This window comes from Sebastes fasciatus, chromosome 14 (assembly GCF_043250625.1).
Source record: "Sebastes fasciatus isolate fSebFas1 chromosome 14, fSebFas1.pri, whole genome shotgun sequence".
Lineage (NCBI taxonomy): Eukaryota > Metazoa > Chordata > Actinopteri > Perciformes > Sebastidae > Sebastes > Sebastes fasciatus.
In genome coordinates, this window is record NC_133808.1 from 33,148,631 (window position 1) to 33,169,973 (window position 21,343).

The following is a 21,343-nucleotide window of genomic DNA, read 5'->3' on the forward strand; positions in this document are numbered from 1 at the left end:
CTTATATACTATATTATTCTTTAGAGAGCCCCGGTGTCTTACCAAGCACGTTGAGCCTCATCTCCGCCGACGCCTTGCCGAAGCTGTTGGACGCCACCAGCGTGTAGAGGCCGGTGTCGGGCCGTTTGCCCTGCTGGATGAGCAGCGTGCAGCTTTCGTCGGACACCATCTTATTGATGTGCTCGTCGTACTGAACCTCCACCTTGGCGTCGGACTTCAGGGGCGGAGCCTTGTACCAGGTGAGCGTGGGGAACGGACAGCCGCGGATCTTGGCCACGATGCTGATGTCGGAGCCCTGCTCCACCTCCATGAACTCCTTCAGCTCGATGGACGGAGCGCCTGTAGCACAACCACGACATCACCATTATTCATATTATTATTATCATTAATAATAACTTTGGAACATTTTAAAGTTTCTGTGTCTTTCTATGGAAGAAGCAAATCTTACAGATCTAGAACTCTGATCAGAAACGTGGGCGATGAAAGAAGATATTGATATAATAAATGACGCTATTGATATAATAAATGATGATATTGATATATCCTATGCTGAAGGAGATGAGACAGGAAGCACTGAAGCTCTGATCAGGTCATACTTCAGGTTATTTCACTCCGTTAGGAACCTTCTAAGAGAAACAGACTCTTACAGGTCTGGTCCTGCATGATGATGGGTCCGACGGTGGTGGACGGGCGGCTCTCTCCGACCACGTTGTGCGCCATCACTCTGAACTCGTACTCGTCTCCCTCTTTCAGGTCCTCCACCCTGAAGTTGGTGGTGTCCACGTCTCTCCTGTTGCACCTGAAGGTCACACACAGAGGAGAGTCTCGTGGAAACCAGATCACATTCATTTTACTCTGAAAGGGTTCATGTTTTCACATCTGCAGTAGAGACTTCGAGACCCCCGATGAGTAAACCGATAAAAGTTAACCATGTACCTGTAGAGAGGGCTCACGGCTCCACATACAGCGGACCTTGTCACCATGAGTAAGCACTAAAACAAGTGACCCGACAGTTTTGTCTTTCTACAGGAAACCTCTGTAAACAACAAATTGCAGATGTACTAACTATAGGTCTGGGGACAAGGCAGGACAAGCCTGATGAGATGTCTTCTGATGCTCTGTTGTCTGTGAAGATGCTGTTTCTGTACTGACTTAAGGATAATGATTCACTATCTTTCCATGACTCTGCATGTATCAGTGTGTATAAAAGCCTGACTTCTCTTGTGTTCGGAGCTCACTTGTCTCAGCTCACTCTGCTCGTGAGTCCATCTGCAGATGCTTGGAGTTAAATTGACTTGAAAGACAAGTTGTGACCTTGGTTTGTGTCTTGTTTAACAGAAACTGCCACCACAAATTTGGCGTTGTCGGCAGGATCACTCGTGTGAGAGGGACCCCTGAAACTCGGTGCTGAAGGTAAAGACCGTGCACGGCTGGAGTCTGGGACTCTCACCTCAACCTCCCCGCCAAAGAGGGTGTAGAAGTGGGGGCCTTACGCCTGAGTACCAGGACTCACTCACCGCTGTGATCCAAAGAACCAGGTGGCTAAAAACATCTCTGTCTTTCTGGCAAGTACGAATTCATTAAAAATATATACTGTATATATTGATAGTAAGAAAAAAAAATGCTTTGAATTAAATTTACTTGAAAGACAAGTTGTGTCTTGTTTAACAGAAACTGCCACCACAGGTCACAGGTGGACCCATGTAGACCTGTCGGGTGAAGGTTTACCTCCTCCAGGCCTCCTTCTGGGTGCCGCTGGCCTCCCAGCATAGCAGATCAACGCTGTAGTGGGTGACGGGTGAACCGCCGTCGTTCCTGGGAGCCTTCCAGGTCAGCTTGACCCGGCCCTTCCTCACGCTCTGGATCTTCAGCCTGGTCGGAGGATCAGGAGGATCTGCAGATAGAAGAAGAGTTAGTCAGATCCATCACATCAACTTTAAGGTTCTCTATAACACATAAAAGAGAAGAGACATACGGATCGGGTCTGTGGCTTTGGTGACCTCGAGGGTCTCGACGTACGGGCTGAACCCGAAGCGGTTCTCAGCCCGGATGCGGAACAGGTACTCCTGACCGTTGATCAGGTCTGGAACCACCAGAGACTGAGCATCACAGGCCGGGTTCACCTGGAGGATGAGATCAGGGTGTGACTTTACATGTGAGCAACAACAGTGTGTTCTTGGTTAAAGGGTGTTAAAGGTCCATCTGGGTTCTGGTCCGCTTTTTTCAAATGGAAAAGGCAAAGTTCAGGTTCTGATACAGTATTATTAGCTGGGGGTGGGGGGGGTCTTACCTTTGTCCAGGCTTTGCCGCCCACCGTCTTCTCCTCGATGAAGTAGCTCTTCACTCTCTCTCCTCCGTCGTTCTCTGGAGGTTTCCAGGTGAGTCGGCAGGTTCCCCTCGTCACGTCGCTGACCTTCAGATCTCTTGGAGGTCCGGGCAGGTCTGGATCCACAAAACAAGATATTAAAGACTAGAAGACTGAGAAGTGATAATCTGCCACGTCTTCATGTTTCTGGTTACATACCCTGCACGTTGACTCGGACTTTGAGCACCTTGTGTCCGGCGGGGCTCTCGGCGTTGAGGATGAATCGGCCCCTGTGGTTCATTTTGCAGTCTGGGATCACGATCACCGAGCCGGTGTCGGTGGAGTGGATCTGAGGGGGAAGCACCGTGAAGGCAGAGTTCAGATATCGTACTAACAAAGAAAACACTTGGTGGCAGTGAGAGGAATTCAGTACGTCGGTGAAAGAAAGATGAATATCAGTTAAAGTGTTAGCGGTCTGACCTCGGAGTCGATGGGCAGCGTGTGGAGTTCGTTCTTCTTCTCCGTCTCGGCGGTTCCGTCGAAGGTCCAGGAGACTTTGGGAACTGGTCGTCCGGTGATGGTGACGGGAATCCTGATGGTCGTTCCAGCTCTGCAGGTCAGCAGGTCGGGAGCGCTCACGTCCAGAGACACTGTCGGCTCGACTTAGAACAAACACACAAAAACAGCTGTGATATATTTACTGATATTCATCTAAACAACATCACCAGAGAGAGTGAATCTGAGAGTATTGATGGTATTATTGGAGATGAAATGAATGAAAGGTGTCTGCAGGCTATAAAAACAAGAAGGTTTGTGGTAGAAGTGATGGATTTCTACTCAGCCGGGTCCAGATCTGATCTGGTCTTTAACTCAACATCATCAGTAGCAGTTCTTGTACTACGAGCAGGTCTGAACTTACTCAGGATGTCCTGAACCAGGATGTCGGCCGTCTTGGCGGGCTCAGAGTTTCCGGCAGCGTTCACAGCGTAGAACCTGAACCTGCACTTCTTGCCCTCCTTCAGGTCGGGGACGGTGATCTCGGTGGACGGGTGGAGCTTGTCGGCGGGGTTCACCCTCCTCCAGTCGGGAGAGCCCTCCTCGTGGACCTCGACAATGTAACCCAGGACGGGGCTGCCGCCGTGTCTGTCTGGCGGGCTCCAGGTGAGCGTGATGCTGCTCTTGGTCTTGTCTTTAACATCGGGGTGTCCAGGAGGGCTGGGAGGCTCTGAGGGAGGAGCAGAGGGGTCAAAGGTCACACAAACGTCCTGTTGAAGGTCTGAGGACCAACTTGCTGTCAATAAAGTGAGTACATGCGATGGGCAGCAGAGATAAGAACAGGTTTTTGGCGGGTAAACACTCACTGGATGGATCCACGGCTAAGCGGGTCTTGGTGGACTCGCAGGGCGGTCCGATACCTGCGGCGTTGCAGGCTGCGATCCTGAACTTGTACTCGGATCCTTCGATGAGCTTGAGCACGGTGTACTCCAGGAGCTTCACCGACGGTTTGGTGACCGGAGCTCGGTTGACGCGACTCCAGTATACGGCGCCGCGCTCCCTCTTCTCCAGCCAGTATCCCTGGATGGGGGAGCCGCCGTTGTCCAGAGGAGGGTCCCAGGTCACGGTCATGGTGGTCGCCGTAGCGGCGATGATTTGGGGGTTACGTGGAGGTCCGGGGAGGCCGAACGGATCCCTGAGCTGGACTTTCTCTGATTCGCAGCCGTCGCTCAAACCGTACTTGTTCTCAGCTTTGATGCTGAACTGGTAGGCTCCGTTCAGGAACAGTTTGTGGACCTGAAGGATTGGAACCGGGACAGTCGTTATTCACGTTTCATCTTGTGTGTCTATTTTTCAGGGGTAATTCCTTATTATAATTTAAGTCGTAATATTACGAAAATAAAGTCGATAGAAAATAGAGACATACAATTTCTTCAATCTTCTTAAATGATCAGAAATCAACGTCATGAACACGGTTTGAACACAAAGACACATTTTGATCCTTAAAATATGGAACAATAGATTCAGAACCTGAAGTCTGGAGTCAGATGAAACTTTATTGATAAATATCCCGATCACAGCGGTGACTCACCCCGTATCTCCTGTCAATCAGGTTGATGGTCAGAACCTCGTAGTCGGACTTCTTCTTGCTGGCGTCTCGGCGCTCCACGACGTAGTTGGTGATCTCGCTGCCTCCGTTGTCCTCCGGGGCGTCCCAGGTCAGGTAGCACGAGTCCGACTTGATGTCCGAGACCACGATGTTCCTCGGAGGAAGAGGACGGTCTGAAGAACGCAGGGCGGGGGGGTTAATTGCAACGCTTGATATGTAGAGATGATAGGAAACACAACGGGAGCTAAACCTGACACGATGCTCTTACCGAAGATCTCCACCCGGATGGTGTGCTCAGCTCTGCCGAAGCGGTTTTCAGCCACCAGCCTGTAGCTGCCCTTGTCCTGCCTGATGGTTTCTGGGTAGGCGATCTTAGTCCTCAGAGTCGTCCGGGTCACCTGAAGACGAGAAGGCAAAATGTATTTATTCACACACAGGGAGTTTCAATGTGACAGAACAAAAGAAGAAGACGCAGCTGACATGAGAAGCTGAGCTCAGTTAGTCCTGAGGGCGGCGCTAGAAGAAGAAAGGTCATGGGGGTCATCCGGTCAAACCAGGAATTGGAACCGTTTGTTCTTGGTCAATGAGGCAGATTCATGATGATTCACTTATTTACTTATCAAATTCACCAATCACAGCGAGTATTAACTTTCCCATTTAATCGCTCTCTGAGATATTCTGTGAACAAACGAGTTCTGACCTCCTCCGTCTCCATCGTCATCTTCTCTCCTTCAGGCTGCTCCATCACCACGTTGTCCTTCATCCACTGGATCGTCGGCAGAGGAAGTCCCTTCACCTCCGCTGGGATGTCGATGGCCGAGCCTTTCTTCACGTTGATGGCGTTGTTCTTGAAGTACTTCAGGATGGTAATAACTGGAGAAACTGTGGACAAACAAACATCCGTCAACTCTTTGGCTGTCGATGGCGATTAAAACACTTTTTAGTCTTTGAACCAGATCAGCCGCACAAAATCAATCCTTTTTAAGAGTTTCTTACTTTCATCGTCTTGGATCGTGGCGGTGATGGGCTTGGAGGGCTCTCCGTCCCCGACCTCGTTCACGGCTTTGACGCGGAAGTGGTACTCCTGGCCCTCCGACAGGCTCTCGATGGTCCCGCAGCACACGGTGAACATCTTGCGGTTTGCCACTTCGAACTCGGTGCCGTCGGACCTCATCTTCTCCACGTAGTAGCCCATGATGGGGCTGCCGCCGTCGGTGCGAGGCGGCTCCCAGGCCAAGTCAATGGTGGTCTGGCCTCGGTCGGTGTAGTGCAGCTTCTCGGGTTCAGATGGAGTACCTGGAACGAGGTGGAGGAGTTTGGTCAACACCGTACATCTAGTCCAGGGGTCAGCAGCCTTTACTATCAAAAGAGCCATTTTAAAATCTGTCTGGAGTCGCAAAACATGTGATCATTGTGATGAAGGTAACACAGTTTATAGTCTAAGTATATAGTATATCAGTCTAATGCAGTGAGGGCCAAAGAGACAATGTACTACGGAGTATTAGGACCACATTGAGGGAAAACACATCTGAGATTTACACAATAAAGTCAGAATATTACGAGAATAAAGTCATAACTTTACGAGGTAGCTGACCCCTGGTCTGGTCTAGACCTTCAAATCTTCAGATACATGTGGTCAGAAAACGCCATCTGGTGTCAAAAGTGGGTCATATATTTCGGCGGGTTTACCTTTGGCATCCTCTGCCAGGATGGGCCCGAGGTCGGCCGGAGCTCCGTCACCATACTTGTTTACGGCGACGACCCGGAAGTCGTACTCCTCGCCAGCCAGCAGGCCCTGGACGTCGCACTTGCAGGATGCCGTCTCGATGGCCTGGCGGAAGAGTTTCATCTTTGCGTCCTTCCTCAGCACCTGGTAGCCGATGATGTCGCTGCCGCCGTTATCCAAGGGATCGGACCAGGTGAGGGTGATGTTGTTCTTGGTCACCAGCACCGTCTTCAGGTCCACCACCGGTCCGGGGACGTCTACGGAAACACAGGCCAGTAAAAACGTTTTCTATCACTGCTGCCTCCTGTTATATAAGAGTCAGAATACCGTCACTACTGTGAGGTTCCTTTGTGTTCAGAGTCGTAGTCCAACGCCTCGAGTAAAATGACAAACAACAAAGAAATGAGAGTTGTGTCGATATCAAATAAATAAGTACACAAAACTTTGATTTATCAGTTTCTGTAATGAAGTGGATGGATTATAAACACTTTAATCTTTAAAGGAAGTCGCAGCAGCCGACTGATGAGAACCCAGAATCACCCGGTTCTCCCTCGTTTACCGGCTCTGGTAAAATCAGTAACATCTGTAATTCCACCTGAAGATCAAAACAAGCTGCATTTCAAAAAGAATAAAGATCTTCAGAGCCACTTTATCCTCAATAGAGAGCTGCAGGACTGAGTCAGCATGATGTCACTTCCTGTTCCCTCTTGTCAATGGACCTTAATGTGTTTTTAGTGAGATGTCTGAAATCAGGTTTGTGGTTAAAACAAGCTGAAGAGATTTTAACGTTTTGTTCTACGATATAAAACACGTCAGTAAATATCTCACTGGTGAATTCTTAAGTCTTTACGTGTAGTTTGTTAACACGTGTCTAAACGAGACGACTAACCGCCATCACGCCAACCCGTCCTCCTGTACAGCCTCGTGTTTACTCGTGACCGTGGTGGTGGAGTCTGTTTATAGCCCAACGTTAGCTTCTCACTGCCGCTGATTGCATTCACACATTCACACAGAAACAGTGAACGGCGTTCCTCGTGCACTGTGATATTCTACCAGGGCTCCTCGCCCAACCTCACGGTTAGTGAAGGCAGCTTTAGAGGTCGTACGTATTGGATTGAAACCTCGCATTCATTCAACACTGACCCATGACGTCCACTGTGGTCTCGGCGGTCTTGGTCCCGCTGCTGTTGGTGCCGGTGACCTGGTACTTCCCGTGATCCGCCCTCAAGGTCCTCTTGATGAACAGAGCGGTGTTCTTGCCCACCGTCTCCACGATCATACGCTCCTTGTCGACCTCCGCTTCGTCTTTGGCCCATTTGACTTCGGGCTGGGGTCGGCCGGTCACCACGGCGGGGAGCCTCAGCGACTCGCCGGCCCTGATTAAGACGCCGTTCCTCACGGAGGAGTCGAAGTCCACCGCGGGAGTAACTGAACAACGTGGACAATGAGACGAGAGTCAGTCTTGGATTGATATTTACACACACATGGAACACTTCCTGTAGCTGCTTCACAATAAAAGCGTCCTTTAACCAGAAGGTTGGCGGTTCAGTCCCGCCTCCTGCTGTCTCCAAGTGTTTGGTTTAATTTACCGTGAAGCAGTTGCAGGAAGTGTTGAATTAACCCACTGAGGTGTTGGCGTTCCCCCCCCCCCTCACCCCCCCGTCCCATCATAAACCTGTTTGTACCTTGAGGCTCTGTGACGGTGACGGGTTCGGTCACACCGGGAGCTCCAGGACCGGCGTCGTTGACGGCGATGACGCGGATGTAATAATCCGCTCCTTCGGTCAGACCCGTCAGCGTGTACGTCAGCTCTTTACACCTGAACTCTGTGCTGCGGGTCCAGTCCTTCTCTCCGACCACAACCTGAGACCAGAACACAGAACAAGAGTTTAACACCTCAGATCCATCAGCGAGAGAGTCCAGTCCCTGACTCCTACAGGTATCTCGGTGTACACTTAGATAACCTGTTCAGCTGGAAAGCCCATGTTGATAATTTGTGTTCGCGTTTACAGCAAAGATTTTGTGTTTGTTTCTCTGTTTACGTTTGGATTTTTGTTTGTTTCTATTTATTGATTCTGCTGATGAGCAGCACTGAGTATCGTATCGTACCTTCTCCAGGTGGTATCCCAGGATGTCTCCTCCGCCGTTGAACAGAGGGGGCTTCCAGGCCACGATGACCGAATCCTTCCCAGTGTCCACGATCCAAGGAGTGGGGGGGCCAGGAGGCACTGTGGGGGGGGACAGGACAATGTTTGTCTACATCTTTGAAACCAAACTAGAGTTAGGTTATAGAGTAAAGCTGCCTGGAAGGATGGAGGTCTGAAATGACCTCCGTAGTCTGTGTTCGGATGTTTGTGAACACCGTGATAAGACTAACAGAACTTACTGATGGCGTCCATGGCGACGATGCGGTCGGTGGGCTCGCTGAAGGGCCCGGGCCCGGCCAGGTTCTCGGCGCACACCCTGAAGATGTAGGTGAGTCCCTCCATCAGGCCGACGGCCTTCACCTCCAGAGAGTTGAGGAGGATGCGGTTGACTCGGGTCCAGTGTTTGCTGTTCACCTCCTTCCTCTCGATCCAGTAGCCCAGGATCGGGCTGCCGTTATCCTTCGGCTCGTGCCAGGAGATGTGGGCGGAGCTCGCCCTCACCTCGTGGACTCTGGGGGTGTTGGGAGCGTCGGGAGGATCTAAGGGGGGGGCGCCGAGTGAGTAACGCTTGTATGAAAGCATTTGATAACAAGCTTTAAAGCTATTTTTTCCTTTATACATGTTTCTTTACTTACCGAACATGTTCTTGGCGACCATCGGCTCGGAGGTGCACGGCGGCCCGCAGCCGAACTTGTTCTCGGCGGAGACCCTGAAGATGTACTCCTTCTCCTCGATGAGTTTGCTGACGAGTAAACTGGTGCCCTTCAGGGTGGCGGTGACGGTGAGCCAGCCGACCTCGTCGTTCTTGTTGTCCTTCTTCTCCAGGATGTAGTTGAGGATCTCGCTGCCTCCGTCGTCCTCAGGAGGCTCCCAGTTACAGATGACCGACGTGTTCATGACCTCGTCGAAGGTGAAGTTGATCGGAGCGCTGGGTTTGTCTGCGGAGTCGGGTCAACGTTCAATCTCAGGAGGATTCAAGTTTATATTTTCTATCTTTTATGGCTCTTACAAACACATTCAAACACATTCAAACACATTCAAACACATTCAAACACACCACGTCATGAAGCCATTTCTCCTTTTCTCCTTTTCTGTCATTTCCATTCAGTTTATCTACGCGATGTGTCATGAATCCAACTGCCTGAAACCTCCTGAGGGCCATGAGGAGGTCATGTGACCGGCAGGTACTGGTATCTTACCGAGGACGTTGACGTCGCAGCAGGCGGTGGCGATGCCGTGAATGTTCTCCACCTGGATGGTGAAGTCGCCGTGGTCGACTCGGGTGGCGTCGCGGATCATCAGTGCAGACTGACCCCTCTTGGTCTGGTCCAGACCCAGACGCTCACGCATTGGAGTTACAAACTCCTCCACTGGTTCAGGAACCTGACGGGGACGACGGGGAAATGTATGAGTTACTTAAAAAAACATGTAAGAATACCTGAAAACATTCAGGAGACTCTTGAGGACACGGACCTTGGTCTTGGTCTTCCTCTTCTTGACAATGGGGACGAGCTTCTTGGTCGGCTCTTTAGTGATGTCCTCGTTGTTCCTCAGCCAGGTGACTTTGGGATACGGCGAGCCGGAGATGTAGGCGTCGATTCGGATCTCCTCGCCCTTCTTGATGCACAAACCGGACTGCACCCGGGCGTGGAGGGTGACCTTCGGTTTTTCTGAAAACGGAGAAAAAGTCATGAAATGCAGCCAGTTCTTGTTTAAAAGCTGAATATGTTTTCATAACTGATCTCAAAGCGTTTTTCATACCGACGGGGTCTGCAGCCTTCATGAACTCTGTGCTGCGGGACGGCTCGCTGACTCCGGCGGCGTTCTCCGCTCGGACCCGGAACTGGTACTCCACTTCCTCCGTCAGGCCCGTCACCACGTAGGAGAAACCGGGGACCAGGCTCGGGGTGACCCTCTCGTAGCGGTCGCCGTCCTTCTCCATCTTCTCCACGATGTAGCCCTGGATGGGACAGCCGCCGTCCGAGTCCGGAGCCTTCCAGGAGACTCTGATGGACTTGCATGTTGGGTCGTGAGCCTCCACCTGGATGGGTGGGTCGGGTTTCTCTGTGGAGTTGATATTAACAACAGGCAGTGAGCGTCTGAGCTGTTTTTAGACTGGATCAGTAGGTAGGTGGACCCTCTGATGACTTACGTTTGACTTCCTCTGTGATGACCGGGTTGCGTAGCTCCAGATACTCTCCGGCGCCGACCTTGTTGACGGCCTTCACTCTGAAGTAGTACTCGCAGTTGATGTAGAGGTCTTTGACGTCGCAGGTCAGGACGTTCTCTCCCGACGTGACGGGCACGTAGGTCTTCTTGGAGGCTTCGCGGCGCTCCAGGGTGTAGCTGACGATCGGTGTGCCGCCGTCGTCCTCCGGGGCTTCCCAGCTAATCTTGCAGGACTTCTTGGTGACGTCGCTGGAGCTGATGTCTTTACACTGACCGGGGAGTCCTGCAGGGTTCAGGAGGGAAGCAAACATGTGTCAGAGGAGGAATCCTATTATTTAATGACGTATGAATAAAGCAGGGTTACACGAAGGACATCCTACCGATGACTTTGACGTTGACGGTCCCGGTGGCGGTTCCCAGACTGTTCTCCAGGGTGATGGCGTATGCGCCGGCATCGGCACGCATGCTCTTGAGCAGCTCCAGGTGAGCGCTGTCCATCTCCACCGTCATGGAGAGCCTGTCGTCGGCCTTGCACTCCACCGCGTCCTTCTGCCAAACCATCTTGGGTGTCGGAATCGCCCTATAGGGGATGTTCAGGTGCAGCTTCTCGCCTTCAATCACGACCATGTCCTCTGCCGCCAAATCCATGGTTGGAGCGCCTTGTGGCCAGAGGACAGGATCGTTATTCAGGGTTAATAATTAAATGTTTGTAAATCTATATTGTGTGGATGCTTACAGTCGGGATCCTTGGTGAAGACCTTGTCGGAGATCTCGGAGGGATCGCTAACGCCGACAGCGTTGATGGCACGGACCCTGATGACGTACTTCTTCTCCGGTTTGATTCCGTCGTCAATCTTGAACGTGAGCTCCTTGATGGGTCTGCTGTTGACCCTGAGCCATTTCAGCTCCGGCCGGGCCTCGGCCACCTCCACGTGGTAGCCGGTGATCGGGGAGCCGCCGTCTTTGGTCGGAGGCTTCCAGGCGACGTTGATGTGCACCCTGCTGGCGTCGGGGACGGTCACTTCCAGAGGAGGAGATGGAGCACCTGGAAAGATAGGAAGGATGTTTATATCTGAAGTGTTTCTGACTGTGTTGTTTTAAAAAATGATGGAATAAATCCATATATATATCTGACGGTCTCTTACTGGTCGCATCCTCGATGGTGAGGACCTCGGTGGGTTCGCTTGGATCTCCGACGCCGGCCTCATTCTCAGCTCTGACCTGGAACTGTATCTCCGAGCCTTCGTCCACTTCCGTCACCTTGAACTGTGTCTGTTTGTCTGGAGTCTTGCAACACTTCAGCCAGCGAGTTCCTACCTTCTCTTTCTTCTCAATCACGTACCTGAAGGAAAAGGTCATTGTCTTGTTCAACAGTTCTTAGATTGCATTCGGCGTCACCAACAGTCCAGAAATACGTTTTATAGGTTATAGAGTAAGAAAGGTACCTTTACTGCTCATGGCCTTTTAAACTAGAAAACCTCTGATGAGCATATTCACACTTCCTTTGACATCATCTCATCTTATTTATTATGTATGTTACCTCATAGCAATCTACACAGCAGTTTGTAGTCTTACTTGGTTATTGGTCTTCCACCGTTGCTCTTGGGAGGTTCCCATTTCAGCTCCACGTGTCTCCTGGTGACCTCCAGCACCGTCAGCGCATAAGGAGGTCCAGGAGTCGCTGCAAAGAACATGACACACATTAATATCCAGACCAGACGGTTAGTGAATTAAACACTGATTATATCCTGAAAGACAGACGATGCTGATAACTGTTGAGAACTTACTGAAAGTGTCTTTGGCGAGCACGGCGTCCTCCATCTCGCAGAATTCACTCATCCCCACGGCGTTCTCGGCGGCGACGCGGAACACGTACAGCGAGCCTTCATTGAGCGGACCGACCGTGTACTTGAGCTCCTTAACGGTGGTGTCGACGGACTGCCAGGCCTTCCGCCTCACGTCCCTCTTCTCCACCACGTAGTTGGTGATTGGCGAGCCGCCGTCGCTGCTGGGAGCCTGCCACTTTATGTCGGCGTTGATCTTGGTGATGTTGGCCACCTCCAGCCACTCAGGAGCAGACGGAGGGTCTGTGGAACAGAAGAAAGGGGAATGAAGCATGTTTTAGTTGTTAACTCCTGGTCGCACAAATCCAAATGTAATTCAGCAACTTTCTACAGCGAGATTGTCTCGTTGAGTAACAGTTTGCCATCCAAGACAGAATCAACAGCTGTTAGAGAGGATATATGGTCCCGGTACTGTACGAATCAAAGACTACAATCCTCTCAGAAACAACCCGTTGTTCAGCTCACCCCCCAGCTGGCCCCCAAGTTGCACTCACAAAGTCTCTCCTTGCAGACCACGGGGTCACTGGGGTCGCTGGGCTCGCTCTCGCCGGCCTTGTTGACGGCCTTGACCCGGAACGAGTACTCCTGCTTCTCTATCAGGCCCTGCAGCTGGTGCTCCGTCTGGGGAACGTCCTCCGCGATGCGGATCCATTCCTCGCTGCCAGTCTTCTGGAACTCGATGATGTAGCCTTCGATCTTTGACCCGCCATCGTGCTCCGGCCTGGTCCACGCAAGCAGCGCCATGGTCTTACCGACGTCCCTGACGTCAGGTTTCCCAGGAGCCCACGGAGGATCTGAAGAAGAGTGAATTGTTTTTATAATAATCCTATAACTCTTAATGATATCTAGCAGTAGAGTAACAGCATACCGATGGGATCTTTGATGAGGACGGGATCGGTCTCTACACTGGGTTTTCCAGGTCCAGCCAGATTCTCAGCCAGAACACGGAAGATGCACTTCTTCTTGGTGGGGAGTCCCTTCACCCTGCAGCCACATGACAGCGGCGTTACAACAACAGTCTACACCCATAAACATCGTTCATCTCGCTGGCGGTCAGTATTTACCTGAAGGTCGCGTCCTTGATGGGCAGTTTGTTGCATCTGATCCACTTGTCGCTCTCTGGATCAAACTTCTCGATCCAGTATCCGGTGATGGGACTGCCGCCGTCCTCATCGGGCTCGAACCAGGTCAGAGTCACGGCGTCCCTGGCGATGTCGGAGGGAGTGACTCTGGTTGGAGGACCAGGAGGTTCTGAAACAGATCCATCGTACGTCAAGTCTTTGAAAGGAACTTTTTTTGATAGATCGTGAGACGGCAGTGCAAAACAACTTACCGAAGGAATACTTGGCAACGATTGGCACATGTTCTGCAGGTTCGCCGATGCCGTACTGGTTCTCAGCGCTGACCCTGAAGACGTACTCCTTCAAAGCTGTGAGCTTACATGCCTTGAAGGTGGTGTGTTTCACCGTGGCCGAAAGCTTCACCCATTCCTCTTTGTCCGTCAGCCGACTCTCCACGATGTAGTTGGTGATTGCCGAGCCGCCGTCGTTCCTGGGAGGGTTCCACGCCATGAAGCACGACTCGTTGGTGATCTCGGAGATGTCGAAGGCGGCCGGAGGGCCGGGTTTATCTGAAGAGGAGAGAAAACGTGAAAATGAAGTCAAAATGTACATCCAGGTTGGTCGTGTCTCAGGACCGGACCACTTTGAGACTGAAGACGCAAGAACTCAGATGAGCTGAATTTGACATTGATCAGATTGAACCAGTCTTTATCCGGTCTGTCCGGTCTTTATGGTTTGTTTTATTTATACGTCTGTGTCTGGTATGGCTTGTTTAGCTTTTTAACCAAAAAGAAGAAGAAGAACTTGTTTGCTAACAGCTAACATGAACTTGGAGCTACACTTGTCTGCTTTAACCATCCAATAATTCTCCTGAGGAGCGACCAGAACACATCTGAAAACAACATGTGCTACTCGTTGGTTCTGCTGGACTGGATGTTCTGGCTAAAGATGGGGACAGTTCGGGGTAAAGGTTAGACCAGAGGTCAGCAACCTGCGTCTCTTTAGCCCCTCTCCAGTGGCTCCCTGTGGATTTATAAAGATGGAAATGAATAACAGTTTTTTGTTTACACCCGTGGGTTAGGATAATGAAGTAGCATCTGTACCAAGAATGTTGACATCGACGGTGGCGGTGGCGCGTCCGCAGACGTTGACCGCCTCGATGATGTAGGTGGCGGTGTCTCCTCTCGCGGTGTTGCCGATGGACAGCTTGGAGTGTCCCGGCTGGGTGTCGATCGTAATGCGGTCATCTGCCCGAAGGACCAGGTCGGCCTTGGTCCACTTCACCCGGGGATCGGGTTTTCCCTTGACGTCAGCCGGAAGCTCGATCTTGGTGCCGGCCCTGGCGGTCAGCCCGGCCAGCAGCTTCACATCCAGCTGGATCTCCGGAGGCTCTGTCGGACGAAAGGATCTGATCAGAACTGCATCTGATATATTATTTATTAATATTATTCCTGCACTAGTCTAGACAGATCAGCACTAGCTGGCCTACCTCTGGCGTCGACGGCCTGGATCTCGTCGGTGGCCCTGCACGGTCGGCTGGCTCCCAACTTGTTGAAAGCTCTGATTCTGTAGGCGTACCACTGACCCTCAATCAGGCCGGTCACCTGGAACCTGAGAGCACAAAACACGGTTATACAACAACACAGAACGTGAGGTCTGAGGACACGCTCAGCTCACTGACCGACTATTTAGTCTTACTTCAGATCAGGGACGGGTTCACCGCACAGATCCCACTTGTCGCTACCGCGCTGACACTTGTCCACCATGTAGCCTTTGATCGGGGCGCCGCCGTCGTACTTCGGAGCTTCCCAGGACAGGAAGATGGTCTTGCCGCTCTTATCGCGCCACTTCAGGTTCTCGGGAGGATCGGGTACAGCTTGGGGGAAAAAAAGACAACGTAGATGAGATTCTGGATGTTTGTAAAAACTATTTGTATCTGGTGAATTCTATCGACAGAAAACGGCGCTCCTCGCTTTAAGCTTCGATCTCATAAAGTCGGCCGATCGACGTCAGACTGACAGAATGAATACTCACTGGCGGGAGAGGAAATGTTGACGGGCTCGTCGATGTACGCCGGCTCTCCGGGTCCACACTTGTTGCAGGCGATGACACTGAACAGGTACTCCTTTCCTTCAATCACATCTGTGATGGTGTGCTCCAGATCCATGATGCCGGTCGCCACCTTGAAAAAACACATCACCGCAATAGTGATGAATTAACACACAAACTACAGAAGACTTCAATAACACAGACTTTAGTACTTTGTGTGGCCTCAAACTGAATTTAATGCCGCTTGGCCTCGTTGAAGTCACAATAAATGTCACTTCTTCAAAATGCTTTTTGTTTGTTCGTGATGTTTCTTTGCAGGAAAAGGCGATTTAGAGGCTGCGTAACGGAAATTCAGAGTTTTGTTTCTAAACACATTAAAACCTGTTGCCGATGGGCGGTGAACGGTGAAGTTCTGGACCGCTAAACTGTTTTTGACCAGTTTGTGTTGTTTGTGCTGAAACCATGGCTCGATGATGCAGCGGAGCCGTGACATAACTCAGCCAAAATACAAACCCAGAACGTCATTAAACCAACTAAACTGAAGATGAATAACCAGTATGGAGTATCAGGGCCACCAATGTCTTTGGCCCTGATCAGACCTGGTATTAACATGCGTCCTCAGTGATCGGATCACTAGTGGACAGCTCTAAGTACAGATGTGAACACACTCAAGACGCATTGAGATCGGATCTTTCAGACTACATTAAGAGGTGGTCTGGGCTTCATATGATCACATTCTGTTAGCAGTGTGTAGTGAATGTGTCCTGGGCCACATTAAGGACCGCCTACTCTGCTCTGACACGCCCCCCCCTCAGCGTCACGCCCTCAGCGTCACGCCCCCCCCTCAGCGTCACGCCCCCCCCTCAGCGTCACGCCCCCCCCTCAGCGTCACGCCCCCCCCCTCAGCGTCACGCCCCCCCCTCAGCGTCACGCCCTCAGCGTCACGCCCCCCCCTCAGCGTCACGCCCCCCCCCTCAGCGTCACGCCCCCCCCTCAGCGTCACGCCCCCCCCCTCAGCGTCACGCCCCCCCCTCAGCGTCACGCCCCCCCCTCAGCGTCACGCCCCCCCCTCAGCGTCACGCCCCCCCCCTCAGCGTCACGCCCCCCCCTCAGCGTCACGCCCTCAGCGTCACGCCCCCCCCTCAGCGTCACGCCCCCCCCTCAGCGTCACGCCCCCCCCTCAGCGTCACGCCCCCCCCCTCAGCGTCACGCCCCCCCCTCAGCGTCACGCCCTCAGCGTCACGCCCCCCCCTCAGCGTCACGCCCCCCCCCTCAGCGTCACGCCCCCCCCTCAGCGTCACGCCCCCCCCTCAGCGTCACGCCCCCCCCTCAGCGTCACGCCCCCCCCCTCAGCGTCACGCCCCCCCCTCAGCGTCTCAGAGCAGAGAATACTGATGATTTTTACATAATTTTGAAAGCTAATTTTATATACTTCTATATATATATATGCTTCTGTGTTGTGACAAGAATGCAGATTTATTTTTGCTTTACAGGGACTTTAAGGCTGCGCAGGTCATCTGGACAGTCTTTAAGTTTGAGGCCTCTAAAGACGCTGAAGCGGTGTCGGTTTTCAGGTAAAACTCAGGCGTACCTTGGCCCAGGTCTTACGAGACACTTCTCTCTTTTCGATCTGGAAGTGGGTGACCGGACTTCCTCCGTCGTGCTCCGGAGCCTCCCACATCAGGTGGACGTGGTGTCGGGTGACTTCGGCCACCTTGAAGTCCTTCGGAGCGCTGGGGCATGCTGGGAGAATAAAGGTAGCAGACATTAAATTAACTGGTGCTTAAGAAAGTGAGGCATCCATTTCCTGAACTGCTCCTGTTCAGGGTTTTGTCTGTCTGCAGGCTTTACCCAGCATGCATTGGGTAAGGTGCTTTTCATTGAAATAAATGACTATGACGTTTATCATGCGTTACACGTCATATTATTATGAAATAACTTGTTGTTACCGATGACGTTGACATCGATCTCTCCAGAGATGGAAGACACGTCGTTCTCCAGCTGCAGGGTGTAGGTGCCTTTGTCCGGGCGGACGCTCGGCGTGACCGTCAGCTCCGTGTACGTGGGCTTCGTCACCATGGAGACGCGCTCGTCTGCGGTGGTCAGCTCCTTCTCTCCGAAGGTCCACTTGGCGACGGGGGTCGGGTATCCGGTGATGGGGACTCTGATGGTGAGAGGCTGAGGGACGATCACCTCCAGGCCGTTCCTGAAGCCACTCAGGTCGAAGGTCGGACCGACTGACGGGAGAGATTGGTTAGTTAGTTTGGTTGAGTTGTATCCATCTAGTGGACCGCTTCAGTCTTTGAATGGAATTTAAACTACTACTACTTTACTTCTTATTGCTCCACCACTAGAACAGCTGATCAGGGCACGGTACGGATCAATCAGACCTAATATGAAAACACCCTTATTGTCTGTTCTACTGGTGATTCTACAACAGTCTCGTACCATGAGGGTCGTCGGCCAGAAGCGGTCCGAGTTGCTCGGTTGGATCAGAGACGCCGGCAGCGTTCTCAGCACAAACTCTGTAGAGGTACTTCTGACCCGGTTTCAAACCAGACACCTGAAGAGAACCACAAAACAACAACAACAACAACAACAGTCAGTGACTCCTCACAACTGGAAGATGAAGAAAGGTGAATCATGTGAAACATTTAACCGTAAAAACAAGAAAATAAAATAAAAGTAAAAACAGAAGAATAAGACGGTAAAAGTGGGAAGCAGGCTGAGCTCTGCGGGAGGCGCCGTACCCGGTAGGAGAGATCAGGACACAGTCTGGCATTGCAGCGGAGCCACTTGTCGGTGCCGTCGTCACATTTCTGAATGATGTATCCGGTGATCATGCTGCCGCCGTTGCTGGTGGGCGTCTCCCAGGTCAGCGTGACCGCCGTGTTGATTTGGTCGCTGAAGTTCAGGTTCAGAGGTGGACTTGGCCGGTCTGCAGCCACAAAAGGTCCAAAGAACTTAGACTGTCGGATGTTTCTCTACAGGCATTAGAACAAACAACGATTCAAACGGCCGGTTTTCACTCACCGATGGGATCCATGATCTTGACGGGTTTGGTGGCGGCGCTGGGCCTGCCGATGCCGGCCTTGTTCTCGGCCCGGACCCTGAAGATGTACTCCTTGTTCTCCACCACGTCATTCAGCATGGCCGAGCGGTCGTTGGCGCTGCAGACCATGGCCGCCTCCCACTTCACGGAGGTCCTGTCGCGGAGCTCGATCACGTAGGCGGTGATCTCAGAGCCGCCGTCGTTCTTGGGAGGCTCCCAGTTCAGGGTGGCACCGAACCTGTTCACCACGCCGACTTCGACGTTCTCCGGAGCATCGGGAACGTCTGACGGTAGAAAACAAAAGATTGGATTGGACTAAAGGTCGGAGACGGTATGTGAGTGTAAGTTGCGACCTTTGGACCGTTTCTTACCAAACTTGTTCTTGGCCTGGACGGCGTCCTTGGTGGCGACGGTGGGTCCACTGCCGACTCGGTTTCGGGCGCAGACTCTGAACAGGTACCAGGAGTCCTTCTGGAGGCCGCTGACACAGTACTCTGGAGTATCAGCACGGTCTGTAGCCAGCGTCCACGTCTTACGCTTCACATCGCGTCTCTCCACCACATAGGCGACGATCTTGCTTCCGCCGTCGCTCTCAGGCTCCTCCCAGGCTAAACTGACCTCGCCATCGGCAGTGTCGACCACTCTCAGGTTCTTGACGGGTCCGGGGATATCTGAAAACAACAAACATGACACTTAAAACCTGTTCTGACAGCCGAGGAATCGCCCGTCACTGATTTAACTCACCGATCACGTCCAGGTTGATGAACGCCGCTGCCTCGCCATGCTTGTTCTTGATCACCACCTTGTACCTGCCCTGGTCCTCCTTGCTGGGGCTCTTCAGGCGGAACTCGGTGCTGTCGGTGGAGGTGTCGATGTTCTGGACGGGCAGACTGGTGCCCTCGTAGAACCACTCTGCGTCGGCGCGAGGGTAGGCATCGTAAGGTACGCCCATGACGAAGGGCTTACCGGCGTCCGTTACCAGGTTCTGGTCGGTGGTTTTGATCTTTGGAACCGCTGCAGATCAAATAATTCATTACAGTTTCTAAACCTGTGATCAACCTGGAAGAGTTGGTTCATCTTAACTGTTTTTAAATGTCTAAAGTTAGTTAAATGCGTGTGATGACTCACCTGCCAGCTCCAGCTTGGCTCTGGCGTCCTTGTCTTTAGCCACGATCCTGTACTCTCCCTGATCTCGAGGTCGGATCTCACAGACCTGCAGTCGGTGGATTTTACTCTCGCTGATCATCTGGTACTTGTCTCCCTGGACGATGATCATGTTGTTCCTCATCCACTTCACCTCCACCCGGTCCTTGTTGAGCTCCACCTCGAACACCACATCTGAGCCCGGAGGTTCGAACGCGTCCTGCGGCGGTCTGATGATCTCCACCGGCGTCTCTGCAGGACAGAAACGAGATTCATGAGGATTGAAAAGATCTAAATAAACTTCCCCTCAGGGAAAGATGAAGAGGTGTGAAAGAACTCACCTTCAACAAAGAGCCTCGCTCTGGTCCTCCTCTCGTCCACGCCACAGGCGTATTCACACTCGTCATCCGGCCGGCACACCTTGATGATCAGCCGGCACGTCTTTCCTTCTTTTTCCATGTGATATCTGCAGAAGCACAAGACGAGGGGTCAGAGGTCACTCTTCATTTGTGCTGATAGATCAGAGGAGGCGCCCCCTTCTGGTCATAATCTGCATGTCTTTTAATTCTGAGGTCTCGTTTCCCTTCTGGTCCGAGACCTGAACGATCTGAGATATAACCAGAACCAATATGCCGTCTCTTATATTGATCAGAGCTGTTTCTTTGTTGTGGCGGTCCGGTCGTCCTGTTTCTGTTCGGTCCAGTTTAATTCTGGTTTAGGTTCGGGGGTCACTCAGGTCTAGAGGTCTGTGTGACCGGCCTGGCGTTCCCTTTTCATTAATTAAATAAAATTAGGGATGCACCGATACCGGTATCGGGTCCGATACTGTGCTCATGTACTCGTACTCGCAAAACGGCTCCGATACCACTTTACGGTGGTGCGCCCGACCCTACAGTGCCGGGATCCCACCTCAGCCGGCGTGCGTCGGCCCTCACTTTCATTGCTCAACGGGGTTTTGCTTGCACCCTCTGACTCGTGCGTGCGTTAGACTCCTTGGTCCGTGTTCAAGACGGGTCGGGTGGGTTGCCGACATCGCCACAGACCCCCGGCGCCTTTTACGTGGACCGTGCGCCGATCTGGCGGCACGACGCGGTCGGGGCACACTGAGGACAGTCCTCCCTGGTTGACAGTCGCACCGGGAGCAGGGAGCCCCGTCACGGTACGGCGAGGTCCGGGCGGGGAGCGCTGTAAAGCTGCGGCCGCGAGCCACCTTCACCCCGAGCCTTTCCAAGCTGACCTAGAGCCGGTGGCGGCGCACCGCCTCGTATGCGGGACTCCCCAGCCTGCCGTGTGTCCTCACACCCTCCAGCTGGCTGTTAACGAGGGTCTGTAGGCTCAGAGCAGGACTCGTATCGGTACTCGTATCGGTACTCGGTATCGGTACTTGGTATCGGAGAGTACCCAAATGTAAGTACTTGTACTCGGTCTGATATAAAGTGGTATCGGTGCGTCTCTAAATAAAATGATCTGACTCAGTGAATGATGTCACCGACCTCCTGTGAATATAAACTGCTGAAACAAGGCGAGGCGTGTCGTTGTACCTCGCTCCTTCTTTGATCTCGCGTCCGTTCCGGTACCACTTCGCCATGGCCTTCTCTTTGCTCAGCTTGCAGGTGAACTCGGCGTCCTCGAACTCGGTGATGGTCTGGTCTTTGAGCTGCGCCGTGAAGTCCGTCGGCGCCTCGCTGATGATCAGTTCGGCCGCGCACTTGTCGTCTCCGACCACGGCGGTGTACTCGCCCT

The 21,343-nt window shown here is 52.4% G+C and overlaps 2 protein-coding genes across 2 annotated transcripts in view; one reads left to right on the forward strand and one right to left on the reverse strand.

Moving 5' to 3' along the window:
* LOC141781996 (bone morphogenetic protein receptor type-2-like) overlaps nt 1-21,032 on the forward strand; it is a 119,185-nt gene extending 98,153 nt beyond the window's left edge. The window contains exon 19 of the transcript XR_012597001.1: nt 20,770-21,032. The gene's annotated coding sequence lies outside the window, so the exon portion shown is untranslated. The remainder of the gene's footprint in view (nt 1-20,769) is intronic.
* Nucleotides 1-21,343, reverse strand: part of ttn.1 (titin, tandem duplicate 1) — a 227,197-nt gene that overhangs the window by 72,285 nt on the left and 133,569 nt on the right. The window contains exons 88-133 of the mRNA XM_074658001.1: nt 21,142-21,343; nt 19,942-20,066; nt 19,586-19,852; nt 19,202-19,471; nt 18,829-19,128; nt 18,439-18,741; nt 18,156-18,343; nt 17,854-17,968; nt 17,355-17,642; nt 16,997-17,148; nt 15,391-15,538; nt 15,055-15,232; nt 14,846-14,967; nt 14,460-14,747; nt 13,629-13,925; nt 13,360-13,546; nt 13,164-13,279; nt 12,790-13,089; nt 12,239-12,538; nt 12,027-12,132; nt 11,597-11,793; nt 11,188-11,496; nt 10,832-11,110; nt 10,435-10,734; nt 10,044-10,346; nt 9,756-9,952; nt 9,482-9,665; nt 8,918-9,220; nt 8,522-8,821; nt 8,245-8,363; nt 7,821-7,998; nt 7,279-7,563; nt 6,099-6,392; nt 5,406-5,705; nt 5,110-5,291; nt 4,678-4,807; nt 4,392-4,582; nt 3,667-4,096; nt 3,225-3,530; nt 2,786-2,967; nt 2,525-2,654; nt 2,291-2,442; nt 1,976-2,123; nt 1,729-1,894; nt 648-799; nt 43-339 (exon numbers count right to left, since the gene is read on the reverse strand). The exon at nt 21,142-21,343 is cut by the window's right edge and continues 207 nt beyond it. Coding sequence (XP_074514102.1) covers nt 43-339; nt 648-799; nt 1,729-1,894; nt 1,976-2,123; nt 2,291-2,442; nt 2,525-2,654; nt 2,786-2,967; nt 3,225-3,530; nt 3,667-4,096; nt 4,392-4,582; nt 4,678-4,807; nt 5,110-5,291; nt 5,406-5,705; nt 6,099-6,392; nt 7,279-7,563; nt 7,821-7,998; nt 8,245-8,363; nt 8,522-8,821; nt 8,918-9,220; nt 9,482-9,665; nt 9,756-9,952; nt 10,044-10,346; nt 10,435-10,734; nt 10,832-11,110; nt 11,188-11,496; nt 11,597-11,793; nt 12,027-12,132; nt 12,239-12,538; nt 12,790-13,089; nt 13,164-13,279; nt 13,360-13,546; nt 13,629-13,925; nt 14,460-14,747; nt 14,846-14,967; nt 15,055-15,232; nt 15,391-15,538; nt 16,997-17,148; nt 17,355-17,642; nt 17,854-17,968; nt 18,156-18,343; nt 18,439-18,741; nt 18,829-19,128; nt 19,202-19,471; nt 19,586-19,852; nt 19,942-20,066; nt 21,142-21,343 — 10,266 coding nt within the window. The remainder of the gene's footprint in view (nt 1-42; nt 340-647; nt 800-1,728; nt 1,895-1,975; nt 2,124-2,290; nt 2,443-2,524; nt 2,655-2,785; nt 2,968-3,224; nt 3,531-3,666; nt 4,097-4,391; nt 4,583-4,677; nt 4,808-5,109; nt 5,292-5,405; nt 5,706-6,098; nt 6,393-7,278; nt 7,564-7,820; nt 7,999-8,244; nt 8,364-8,521; nt 8,822-8,917; nt 9,221-9,481; nt 9,666-9,755; nt 9,953-10,043; nt 10,347-10,434; nt 10,735-10,831; nt 11,111-11,187; nt 11,497-11,596; nt 11,794-12,026; nt 12,133-12,238; nt 12,539-12,789; nt 13,090-13,163; nt 13,280-13,359; nt 13,547-13,628; nt 13,926-14,459; nt 14,748-14,845; nt 14,968-15,054; nt 15,233-15,390; nt 15,539-16,996; nt 17,149-17,354; nt 17,643-17,853; nt 17,969-18,155; nt 18,344-18,438; nt 18,742-18,828; nt 19,129-19,201; nt 19,472-19,585; nt 19,853-19,941; nt 20,067-21,141) is intronic.